The sequence below is a fragment of the Macaca thibetana genome, chromosome 14 (assembly GCF_024542745.1).
Source record: "Macaca thibetana thibetana isolate TM-01 chromosome 14, ASM2454274v1, whole genome shotgun sequence".
Classification (NCBI taxonomy): Eukaryota; Metazoa; Chordata; class Mammalia; order Primates; family Cercopithecidae; genus Macaca; species Macaca thibetana.
In genome coordinates, this window is record NC_065591.1 from 49,474,489 (window position 1) to 49,487,945 (window position 13,457).

The 13,457-nt window shown below is 37.0% G+C and overlaps 1 protein-coding gene across 35 annotated transcripts in view; it reads left to right on the forward strand.

Annotated features, from left to right (window-relative positions):
* SOX6 (SRY-box transcription factor 6) overlaps nucleotides 1-13,457 on the forward strand; it is a 784,476-nt gene that overhangs the window by 755,348 nt on the left and 15,671 nt on the right. For 31 of the 35 annotated variants that reach the window (XM_050759333.1, XM_050759335.1, XM_050759331.1 and 28 more), the window contains 2 exons: nucleotides 7,570-7,803; nucleotides 10,382-10,598. In XM_050759333.1, the coding sequence (XP_050615290.1) occupies nucleotides 7,570-7,803; nucleotides 10,382-10,598 (451 nt within the window). Of the gene's footprint in view, nucleotides 1-7,569; nucleotides 7,804-10,381; nucleotides 10,603-13,457 lie in introns of those variants that run through there. The other 4 variants (XM_050759328.1, XM_050759346.1, XM_050759355.1 and 1 more) reach the window with 2 other exon arrangements.

Consider the following 13,457-nt stretch of genomic DNA (forward strand, 5'->3'; position numbering starts at 1 on the left):
TAGGTCTTACACTTTAGTATTTTTTCACTATTTGTATTTGTTCCTTCAGTTTTTCATCTTCTATTTCTCCTCTTCTGCCTTCCTTTGTGTTAATTGAATCCCTTTTAAGGTCTTTTGTTTGAAGTACTCTGTTGAATTTGTAGCTATACTTCTTTGTATTTTTTACTTTTGTTTGTTTGTTTTTTGTTTTGAGTCAAGGTCTTGTTCCATCACCCAGGCTGGAGTGCCGTGGCCCAGCCTCAACCTCCTGGGCTCAAGCAATCCTCCTACCTCAGCCTCCTGAGTAGCTGGAACTACAGGTGCATGCCGCCACACCTAGCTAACTTTTTAACCTTTTGTAGAGACAGAATCTCAGTATGTTGCCCAGGCTGGTCTTGAACTCCTGGCCTCACGAGATCCTCCCACCTCTGCCTCCCAAAGTGCGGAAATTGCAGGCATGAACTACCTGCCTGGCCTCTTCGTATTTTTTTAAATTAGTTTTTCTAAGAATTCACTATCAAACCTTAATTGAGTATCCTTACAGTTAAAATTTTATCACTTCATGTAAAATAAAACAAGTTTTAACAATCTAATTCTATTTATACCCTCATCTTTTGTGGTAATATGCTATTGTTCCATATTTTACCTTTTTATATGTTACAAATCCCACAATACAATGTTATATTTTGTATTAAATAGTTCCTTGCCTTTTAAAAACAGTAAACAATTAGCTGTTTATTAGTGAAATCCAGAGAAGAAAAAATGATCACAAATCATTTTTGATATTCTTCCTTTCTTTCTGTATATCTGGTTTTTATTGAGTGTTATTTCTTTTCCTCTTGAATAATTTCCTCGAATATCTCTTTTGGTGTTTGTCTGCTGGTAACTCATTCTTTTAGCTTTTAATCATTTGAGAGTATATTTCATAATCATTTTTGAAGCATATGTTCACTGGATAAAACTCTGAATTTATTTCCTTTTTTAGCATTATAAAGATGTTCTATAGTCTACTAGTCTTCATTGTTTCTAGTGAATAATCAGTCCTTATTTGTAATTTTATTTCCCTGTGAGTAATATGGCCCTTTTCTCTGGAATTTTCTCTTTGTCTTTGCTTTTCAGCAGTTTAACTAGTTTCTAGGTGTGGTTTTGTTTGTATTTATTTGGCCTGCATTTCCCTGAATGTTTTAAACCTCTTAGCTGATGTTTCTCACAAAATTCAGGTAATTTTCAGCCAGTATTTGTCTTCCTTTTATTTATTTATTTTTTATTTTTTGGTCTCTGGGTCACATTTTCCTGCTTGTTTGTACAACTCACAATTTTTTATTATATATTGTATGTTGTGGATTATCCATTGTAGATACTCTGTATTCTATTATCTTCCTCTGAAAATTTTTAATTTTGGGGGCAGGAAGCAGTTAAATTACCTGCTATACACGTTGAACTTGTGGAAACTTAGTTTTTGCATTGTTAGGGAGAGTCTTTTTTAATTTTGGTTTTAGTCTTAGGGCAAATCCTTAGTCCTGGCATATAGAATTTATTCCTAAGGAGTTGCCCCTCTGGAGTTTCAGTGGAAAGCCCAAGGTGTTTATGAATTCTTGCTAGCTTGATAGGATTCAAATTCAAATTCTGTTTCTCTTGCAAAGGGCATCAGTTGAAATCTCTTTTCAGATTTTCCAGATACACAGCTCTATTTTTTCATTGGGTTCACCTGAGTCTTCTAAATACATGGCAAGTTCAGGGGTCAGCAGCCACTTGTAAGTTCAAACTCTGTCTTCTGACACATTAAGCCAATTAGACTGACTTTCTATTTGCGTTCTAGCCACTCCATGCTATGAAGACTAGGAAGTGTCTTCATGGGAAAAACTATGAAAACAGAATTTCAGTTAGTAAAATGCCTTTCATTTTAGGATGGAATCCACTCCAGTTTCTGTTTAGTTTTGGTAGCTCTCAGGAATCTTCAACATCTATGGGTTTTTTTTTTCATATTTTTTTCAGAGTTTATATTTATTATCTGTTGGAGGATAGGTCTGATATGAGCTATTCTGCCATTACCAGAATTTGATTTTATAATACAACCTTTTGTGCCAATATTTTGCATGTATCACATTAATTCTGTCTGACAAAATGTAAGTTTTAATGGGCCCTTGAAGAGGTAGTTACTTTATTTTTCTCTATTCTTTATTATCAATTCACTGGTAATCATTGAGACTCTTCAGTGGTAATTTCTCATTTAGTTTTCCATTCTGATCTCTTCTGGAACATATTTTTTCCATGTTACTCTTCTGCTTAAAAACCTTAAAAGATTTCTTAGCTTGGCATTCAAGGTGCTTAGCAAATTTGGTCCCTATTTACTTTTCTGGTTTCATCTCTTAGTACTCCCCTCTTTTTTTCATTTTTACATAAACCCAAGCCATCACCAGCTTCTTTTTATTCCCTAAAATTGTCCTTTGCTTTTGTTATAAACTGTGCCTTTGCTCACACTGATTTCCTCGCCCAAAGTAGTTTCATATTCATACCTGCTGGTAAATTATTACTTCTCCTTTAAGATCCCGCTCAAGCACCACTTCAACTCTGAAGCCTCCCTAATATTCATCTCTGTCCACTCCAATTGTGTTAGTAGCTTATTTTCCCTGCTCTAATAGTATTTTTAAATTACCTCTGTTAGCATCGTTTGTAATTTTTAATTAATGTGTCTTCTCACATTGGGGACCAAATTCCTTAAAAACAAAGTACATGTATTATCTATCTTTGTATACCCCATCACAATGCTGGGTACATATGAATTGTGTCAGAAGTGTTTATGGAATTAATAGATAAATAAATGATTACTAGGCACATTATAGAATTAACCAGAGTTCCCCTTAGGGATAATTTTATATATGCACAAGCACTCACTCATTCACTCGGATATCCCTTGGAATTTAACCAGGAAGGGGCCTCTCCAGGATTAGTTCAGGACCATTTCCAGAGGCTGTGATGGTGAAACTGGCCTTCTTTCCAACCCACCTGGAAAAACTCAATTTTGTCTTGTCTTTAAATCATTCAAATCACAGCTTTCTGAGGAGATTTTTGCCTTGGCAATTTCTATTTTCTCTCTGCAGATTAACTATCTTTAACTGAAAGTTTGTCTTTACACAAACTGAGATGAAGGATGAATTAACCAATTTGAGCCTTCTAGGGGAAGTTGTACAGAGCAGCCTCTCCTGACGTACAGAGACCTTGCTTTCCCTTGAAGCCTACTGTGGTGCTGTTGATCTCTTGGCCTTTCAGTAACTGTCATTTGGGACTGCTGTTGCTGGCAATTAAAGACTCTTAGGTCAGCTGGAAAGCCGTCTCCAGGTACATAGCTGTGGGTCTAGGCTTCTTCTAACTGCTTTCCATGAAAAAGCATACGCTGAACTCACAAATGGCTCCTCTGCTATTAAAAGGAGAAGAAGCTGCCTCATAGAATTATGAGCCATTCCAAGTTCTGGATTCTGATGCAGACTATTGGCTATTTAAGAATGAAATATTTGGTGTTTTGCACTTAATGATGAATGGAGCAGTATGAAATCATACAATATGCATATTTTTAAAATTAATTATAACAAAGTGAATTTTAGACTTCAGATACACAGATTAATAGTATACCTTTTGAAAACAATTTATAATATGCTATAAAATTTTTCTTATGTGTTTATAAGGGATTTCCAGGTATGTAATTTCCATTTTTAAATTTCTGAATTTGTACACACACATACAATCGTAAGTATTTCTACTGTGGCAACAATTCCTTTACCATTTTGTATCAGAAGCAAAGTTTAGGGACACTTAATAAATGTTCTTTTGACTTTGTAGGCTCTAATACTTTCTTAAAATTCTGAATCTAAGCTTAACTCGAACTTAGATTGTAAATTCAAGTAATAGATAAGTTGTCAGCTTTAAATGAAAAAAAGTAATATTGAGAAATGTTTTCTATCAAAATATTTAAGAAATATTCATTGAAAACATCTTTCTGCATAGTACTCATATGGATGCTTCAATGAATTCCATGTAAGTCTTAAATGGCATAGTCACTTCAAAAAGACAGAATAGAGGAAACCCTCAATATGTATTTGTGGGGCATTTGTGGTTTCTATTACTGTATTTTCTGTACATTACCCAGGTGTTAACTCAGATATTATAAATCTAGGGAAGGATAGACTCCCTTTCTAGGATGTTAGTGGTGGCGGTGAAAGCAAAGGTGAGACCACTTTTATATGCATATTTGATTTGTTATTGTTGTTTTCATTGACTTTCTAATTAAGGAGAGTGACCTCCTGGGCATAATTTGCATCGTCGTAAAATAGCTTTAGAGTACTACGTATTTGGGAGATAGAACAGGAAAGGGGCAAAAATAGGAAGAGTGGGAGAAGGAAAAACAGGAAAACATTTTCCAAGTTATGATTTTGCAAAGGGATCTGGGCACTGCAATCTGTGTGGTGTTAAAAGTCGCTGCTGTAGTTGATCAGGTATCAGATTCGCTTTAAAAGTAGTTTCAAATGTTGGCCTCCCTGGGTAAATCTCTTCTTCCCAAATCTTGGTTCATCTGATACAACATTTCTAGTTTAGCTTAGGATGTCCCCATTCACTTATGGTTCACTCCTTCTGGAAGAGAGAAGAGGTGACCAGAAAAAAGAGATGTGCACATGATCTAAAGCATTTTCTATTCTTTGCCTTCTTAATTCATGTTTTTGTTCTGTGCACCGTGCTTGAATTTTTCAACTTCTGGAAGCATTTCATGTGAGTCCCAGAAAACTGCTGTGTAATCAATTCCTTATCCTTCAGCTCCTGAAGATAATATGTGATGTAGGAGTAAAAGTAAAGGTCAGTGCAGGGTAGAGGTCAGACTTGAGCTCTGTTCCTCGGAAAAAGGTAGAAATTGGTAAAGTAGAAGAGAGTAGGAAGGATATGTGAAGACTGTGGTATAGCATGAGTGGGAGAGAGATTGGGCATATGTATGGCATATCTGGGAGACTCAGTTGGTACCAAGTAGAGAATCTAGAATGTTTATACTAAAGCCAGCATCTAAAAATCCACTATGATCTCTGTCAGTCTTTGGGACAGTAAAACTTCCCATTTACAATGAAATACATATTTTAAATGAAGAAATAAATGGAAGCTGACTATTTGGTTTTGCTAGAGGTGAAGAGAAAGCTACAACAGAAGAAGCAGGTCTCAAATGTTAATCACCTGTGGCATAGCAGTTAACTTAGAATAATATTGAAATGTTTTTGCATCTGACATTCTCCACAAACCTGTCTCCTTTTATGTGAATGCATGTCAGTATATAAATTGCTGAATCCATGTCAGTTGTAAAGTAATGGCACTGAGGGCATCATAAATTACCATGGTGATCCTCAGGAGAAGACACTGTCGTATCTGAATGAGTGTTTCACTTCCAGAGTAATGTATGCCTTCATCTGGCCCAGCAGTCAGCATATTGCCCTGTGTTGATGGATATTGTCGGCTGGAAGCTACACTACATTTCACTGCACAATAAACATGGCTGTCAAACCCATATAAAGTGAAATCAATTTATCCTGTATGGTCAGTGCATTTTAAATGAAATTAATGTACTGTGGGTATGGTGGCAAAAAGGTATCATATTAGTTATGCATCTTGGGATCTAAGACTTTTCATGTAAAGGATCATTCTATCTAGTAGGCCAAAAAGAAGGGCTGTTTATAAAATATGTTATTTTTGTACAGTCTTCAGAAAGTAGCCTTTCTGCTCTCCTTCCTGTTTAGAAAAAAATTCATGTTAGCCAATCCCACCCTTTTATACTGTCTTTTGTTTGCAGTAAATGATGACCATATTTGCTAAATAATAGTGCACTATAATGTTGTAATTTATTACTGGCTTTGACACAAACAAATTTCTACTTAACCAAGGTATCTAAAAATAGAGAGGAAGGGCCAGAAATTGATTGAATCATGTTGGTCCTGTATAATAACTTCACTGAGCGGAAAGGATTTACTTTTTCCAGAAAATAGAAATGTTGATTTTAATGTACATTTTGCTTCTAAACTTCTGGGCGTAGGCTTTCCTGTTATGCGGTAGAAGCCTTGTCTGAGGCTATCAGTCCGACCACTTTACGTTTAATTATAAAAGTTCTCAATCTGTGGGAGATAGTCAGGAGTTGCCACATCACAAAGTATACATCAGTATATCACCCTGGCATAGAGTGCATGAAGACAAGTAAGAGCTATGTTCATTCATTCATTTATTTATTCAATCATTCATTAATATAACATAATTTACTAACTGAAATCCTATGTGCCAAGTACTTTAATGAATCCTAGGAATAGAGCAGTGAATAAGACCCAGCCCTTGTCCTATCTTCAAGGAGCTTTCAATCTCGTATGTTACTAGAGTCAGCTCTTTGGAAATTATAAAACATCAGGAATTTAGGCATAGTTTCATAGATGTTAAAGAACTACACTTAAACAGAAAAATGGAACAGGACGCTTGAAATAAATGCCTCAGTCTATGACTTTTGCATATGAGTTGAAAACCAAATAATCTTTGCTTAATGAATATTGTATTATCTGTTATGTGAAAAATCCTGAGGATACAAGAATGAGTACAGCATAATCACTAACTTTAGGTATCTCATATTCCTGAGAGGAGTGGAAAGGAGGGAGATAGTCACATAAACAATAATTACTATGGGGCATGTCTCCTGAAAGCAGGAGGACTGAGTGCAGCCTGGGGAGCATCATTGCAAATTCTGTTCCTTTAGCCTGAATTACCCTTCCCATCGGACTTTACTTCCTCTCCCACTCACTTGCTGATTCCTATTCATCCTTGAAGACTCAGTTTAGACATCTCATCTAGGAAGTGCTAGCTGACCATTCTGTCTGGTGCTCTTTCGGTGCCCTGTTAACGTCAGTATAGTAGCACCTCTTACCCTCTTTGTTATCATTGTCTATCCTTACTCTGAACTGTGAGCTCCTTAGAAGCAGGGGCTGTTTTATTTACCATGGTCTCCTTAGCACCTGGCATAAAACCTAGGTTATAGTAATTGCTCAATTAATGTTTTTCATAGAATTAATTCATTCAATCATGAAACATGTCAGCATTGAAGGATGAATGGGATTTAGCATGAAGGAGTAGGAGAAGGGTCTTCTAGGCAGTGAGAAGAGCACAGGTGAACACAATATTGTGAAAAACAATTCTATTTGGGGGAAACATATAGAGTGGTTGTGATCTGGGGCAAATGAGTCTAAAATGACTGGTAAGAGCATGCTTTTGAAGAAAGGAATTACAGAAGGAAAGTTTGCCATAAGGTAATGTCATTCATTGCTCTATAATCACCTTCCATTTATTGTAGTAAATGTGGTAGGGTGTATAAAACACACACAAAATTAATTCTTAGTGTGCCTTTGAGGGCTACATCAGAAGAGCCTGTAGAACTGTCCTTTGAACCTGCCTTCTACTTCCAAGAAGTCACTTAGAAAAGAAGAGGAGGACCTGGGGAAAACAGCTGACCCAGGTGGCAAGCTGTGTGACATTATCCACAAAATAACACTTTCCATTAATCTTCTTCTTCCTGCCCTGACATTACAGGAAGTAAAGCAATGAATGGCTCTGCAGCTAAACTACAGCAGTATTATTGTTGGCCAACAGGAGGTGCCACTGTGGCTGAAGCACGAGTCTACAGGGACGCCCGCGGCCGTGCCAGCAGCGAGCCACACATCAAGCGACCAATGAATGCATTCATGGTTTGGGCAAAGGATGAGAGGAGGAAAATCCTTCAGGCCTTCCCCGACATGCATAACTCCAACATTAGCAAAATCTTAGGTAAGTGCAGCAGCGCAGCTAAAGTTGATCTTCTCCCCCCGCGAGTCCCATGAGTGCCACCAGGGTGGGAAGCAGGGGCATAACTAGGATCCTAAGGGAGACTGTGGCGGGCACAAGTTAGACGAAGGTCAGACAGCTGCCGCAGGAGCCTTCGTCATCACATCTGCCTCCCCCACCCCATAACGTGGCATTTAGGTTTGGGAGTTATTATATCCACCAGGTGCCAGGGCAGGACTGGCTAAACACTTATTTTTAAGACAAAACTATTTATAGTATGTGTTAATATTGTGAATTTAGCAACTCTTGAGAGGTCACTGCTGAACAAGAATCATGGAGACAAGCTTTATCTCTTTTTACTGTGCAGTTCTCTTACATTCATACGTCGCTATGAAGTACTCATAGACCCTACAGTGTTCTGCTTCAGCGTCTTGGGTTTCTATGTCCCACTGGAAGAATTCATCAAGGAATAGAAACACAAAATGGTGTGAAATTCATGGAGTGCAGAACCGTGCCTCTGATGATCACTTTAAAACTTGTAAAATAAATCTACAATTATTTTAACTGGACAGACTAGTTCAAATTTCATAGCAGTGAGCTGAACACATGAACCACAGGGCAGAGGCCCAGTTTGTGGTAAATTGCCAGAGTGATTCTCTATTTCTCAGGATTAAACTCAAGCCTTGTTCTATTAGTGTAGAGCTTGCCTAGTGCGGATTGTACAGTTTGGAATTATTGTGCTCAACATGTGAAACATATTTTATTCAACATGCAGCATTACAGTCAACATGTTTCCTCTTTAAAAAGGAAAAACACAGAAGGCACTGTTCTACTTAAGCTGTCACGATGTGACAAAATCTCAAAGGAAGCCGTTTAAGAAGCTGAAAAACATTAGAGACTTAAACTGTGGTTTTAATTTTTTAAATGTTTTGTTCAAAAGTAATAAATATTTAACCTGAGTAAATATCAGTGATCTGGACATGCACAGATACACGTGTTTTGTCACTGTATAAATAGTTTAACTTGATTCTGAGGCATTTTGAGGCAGTGACCTCTAAGAAAAATTTAAAACATACATAAGATCAAATAGTGGTGAAATGTTAAAATATGGTTTTCTTTTTTTTCTTTTGATTTTCTAATTTCAAAATGGATACTAAATATCACTACAATTAAGTGTGGTTTTCATTTTTAGAGCTTCAGAGTTACTCATAGGGATGTTATTCTTTTGAATTTAAATACCTTTCAAACCAAAATGTTCCTCGTGGACATACTTTTTTTTTTTTTCTAGTTAAACGATATTCTAAAAAAAAAAAAAAAAAAAATCAGTGCTTCTCTGGCCTTACAGTTTTATATCTAACTTGAAGATTTTCTTATTTTTCTGCCCTTTTAGTAGCAATATGAGGAAGCTTTCAGATGGGCACAGAGCCTCTCTGTTTCCATTTTGGCAGCTATGGGGAATCTATATCATTTGTGTGCATTCTGTGAAAAAATTATTAAGAATATAGTAAGTATATTCATTAAAATGTAAAGTTTTAAGTGCAAGCATTTCAAGAGCACCAAGAATTCTTTGTTAATTGGGGCTTTAAGCTGCTGGAAACCAGCAGAACAGAGAGAAGCATATCTGCATAAGCCTTCTACACAACTTTTGCACAACAATCAGGAAAGAGCAGGGATGGATGTGCTATTAAAGCAGACCAGGATATTGCTGGCTGCAGAGAATATTTGTACAACTTTTCCATTTGTTTATGTACAAAAAATCTCCACTGAAGAATAGCTAACATCCAGCCTGCACAGCTGTTACCGCTTTATTCACCAACGAGACACAAAAATGCAATTTGATACATGTAAAAAAACACATCCCCTCTTCATCAAGTGTTTAGATAATTCTTTATAAACAATATTAGAGAAGTGAATACTTATCCTTCTTCCTGTATAAACCATATTAAAAATTTTTGTACTTTTATTGGTACAGCTTTGAATGAACGTTTATAGTACTTGAAAATGGTATATATAATTCCAACGGTACCTTCCGGTTCTAAAGCTATAACTTCTTAAGTAGAGCTTAGGTTTTTTAATTACCTAGGCCATGGGAGACTTGTGCACAGTAGCTTTTCATATATGGAAGGATTTCAACATCTGCTGACATCTTGTCAAAGGATAGTTTCACTAAAGATACTTGGAGTTTGGGAGATGTTTGAATTTCTAGAACAAAGAAAGCTTTTCCTGAGAATCCTGTCATGCTCAAAAGTATGCTTAGGAAGTTTAGCCTTTTAACCCTGTTGAGAGGATAGGCAGGTGGATGGGGAAAGATCTTGGTGTAGGCGATGATCTTTAAGCAGCAAAGATATATTTTAAAACGTATAGTAGCATCAGTCTTAAACTATTGAGAGAAATAATACGAGAAAGTGTCATATGCTTTGTACTATAGACTGAGAGTATAGTTGGGATAGCCAGTGCTATGTGGTAATTGGAGCCACCCAGCACACAGATGAGTGAAGTGGTGGAAAGGTATATCTAGTTGTGTTTGCCTAGAATATGTTGCCTTGACCACTTGGGTACTTAAGGCTATTTTTATTTATAGGATCTCGCTGGAAATCAATGTCCAACCAGGAGAAGCAACCTTATTATGAAGAGCAGGCCCGGCTAAGCAAGATCCACTTAGAGAAGTACCCAAACTATAAATACAAACCCCGACCGAAACGCACCTGCATTGTTGATGGCAAAAAGCTTCGGATTGGGGAGTATAAGCAACTGATGAGGTCTCGGAGACAGGAGATGAGGCAGTTCTTTACTGTGGGGTAAGTATTCCTGAATTTAGCCACCTGGGCTTTTCTTTTGCAGTAAGTAACTATAGGATGGCTATTGGCAGTATGTTTGGGAAGAAGATTAGGGAAAGAGGATGTTGTGACATACTGAAGGGGCTTGGCCATGAGAATCTTTGCTGTGTCATAGGGGCACTGCCTCGCACCATGGCTTTTGCTCAAATCAAGCCAAACCTGGAAGAGCTCACTCCCAGCTGATCACCCCTGTCATTGTCTCCCAAGCCAATTTAAGATGCTCAGTGCCCACACACAGAGTTTCTGGTAGTTTATTTAACCAGACACACAGGGAGAAAAAATAAAAACTAACCTTAAGAAATCCCCAGAAGCTTTCCAGCTTCTCTGGGTGGTGCTTCTGACTCTAATCACAATAGTCTGCTTTTGTTGTGGGATCTACCACAAGATAATTGGCCTTGACATTGGTTAGAGGATCTCATTTTTGGGATAAGATCCAGAACTCCTGTTGCAGTAAATTATTCTGTGGTGGGAGCAGTAACAATGTGTATTTTCTTGCTTAAATCAGAAACTAGACATGTTTTTGATATCTTCAAGTCTGATTTCATGTCATTTTGTTTAAAAATTAGGTAATAGATTTCTGGTATAAATTTCGACTTGGCTGACTGGCTGTCTGCATTCAAAAGAGGCCCCTCATAACCACAGTAGTCAGGATAAGTGGGGATGCAGATAACTGTAGATTCCAACATACCTAGACCTAGAAGCACAGCAGGGTGGCAAACCCAGAGGGCCATCTGAGGCACAGACCTGAAGCGGCTGGACTCAGAGTAGGGAAACACTTGGGAAAGAGCTTGAGAGAGAGAAGTGGAGTAAGCAAGAGGGAAGCTACATTTGCTGTGAACTTGGAGGAGAACTGAGGAGCTGTGCTGTGCCAGGGAACTAAGAGAGCTTCACTTGAAGGTAGAAAAAGAGATACCTTAAAGGAGAAGTAAAGAGCAATTTACTTTTAAGGGCACTCAAGAGGTAACCCCATGGAACAAAAAGTTGGTTTCAGAGCAAATGTTTAAAAGGAATAGTAAATAGAATAAGAAAACAAAGCCATTAAAAGTAGTCTGGGTCATGAATCTGTGCAATACACTGCAGTGTTTTGGGGAGGAGCGTGGGCTTTGGAGTTTGACTGCTGGGGTTCACATACTGACTGTGCCATCTATCTGGGCAAGTTATTTAACTTCTCTAACTTTTGTTTTCTCATGTGTAAAATGAAACGAATAGTAGAAACTATCTTGTATGATTGTTGAGAGGATTCAATGAGGCAACGCTTTTAAAAGTACTTTATATAGTGCTTAATACAATATCAATAAAGGTGAACTCTAGCATTATCATTACTATTTAATATGTATTTCCTATCACAGAAAACCATATTTTATATCACACCAGATGATCAGTGAATTTCTTTATACCATGGCAGAACCTTTTAGAGGTAGAGAGAAGCTTAAGCCACTTTATTATAAAAGATCCCAGTATGTTAACAAATGAAGACATGACAAAATAGGATTACCAAATTCCTCATATTATAAATGTTTGTAATTTTAAAGGTAATGCGTTTAACACTAAAAAGCGCAATGCGGTGTAATTGGGCTATTCAGATGATAATTAGAGGTTTTATGAAAAATACTAATTCATAGTCCACTTTAAGATTGTGTGATAAACATTCTCTTTTAATCCTGTTAGTACACCTCTAAGATTGTGTATAATCTCTTTTGAACAATCCAAAAGTTTAAGTTTGAGACCTTTTGTGATTCCTGCCCTTGTCCTCAGTCATGTTCCTTGTGTATATAGTGATATATAGCGGGGCTGTTTCGCCGGTCTGGAAGGCTACTAAAGATACTGTTTTAATACCTTGATGTAATACTTATTTGAAAATATGAGTTGCAGTAATACTATTGAATTTAGTTCCCTTTACTAAAAGGTACATTAAAACAGCTCTGGATCAAAATACCACAACATGTACCAATGCATGTAAAATAAAAAACTAAAACAATTTAATAACATCTATTATTTATTGACTATCTAGCGTATACTAGGATTTTAGATATATAGTCCCATATTTCTCTAAATAAGATAAAGAAGTTGAGTTTTAGAGAGTTCCTGTGGCTACAGAAAGGTGCTAAAGAGCAAAGGTTCAAATTCAGGTCTTGGCCCTCATCATGCCAAATGACTGAGGAACTGTCTTCACCATTTTGTCTCAAAATATGCCTCATGGCCCTATGTGCGCAGTCATGAGTGTGGCTGTGCCCTCAGAGCAAGAGCTCTTAGCACTTGGAGAAAATGAAGTCTCTGCTTGTGGTATATGGTGCATAAAAAAGAGCTTTGAAATTTAGAGACTAAGTATCCTGTTCTTGATAGTATAGGACAGTCCTTTATGGAAGGATCATTTTAGACTGCAGAATAGGGCTACTGTAGAGCAGGCAATGATCACAATGTCTTATTCTTTAATATCAATGCTGAGCATTTTCCTCTCTGCCCAGCTTTGATAATACTTGCTACATAGAGCCAGGTGTCGTTTCTGCTTAAGGATTTTTGTTCTCTTTTAAGTAGTTGTAGTTGATAGATTATTAATTTCCTGAGGTTTATCTTTGGAAATTGATCTTTATTAGATATGAGGTTATTACAAGAGTTGAGCAAAAAACAAACAAAAATTCAAATATTGCTATTGATGTCTTGATGGAATGGGGTGAGATCAATTTTTATAGCTGATTTTGAAAGGACGTGCATAACTTTCAAGCCAATAAAAATGCATATACTGCTCAACATTTTCATGCATTTTACTGACTACACAACTGTGGCTGATGAGTTAGTTTTTTTTATTACTTAGCTATTATG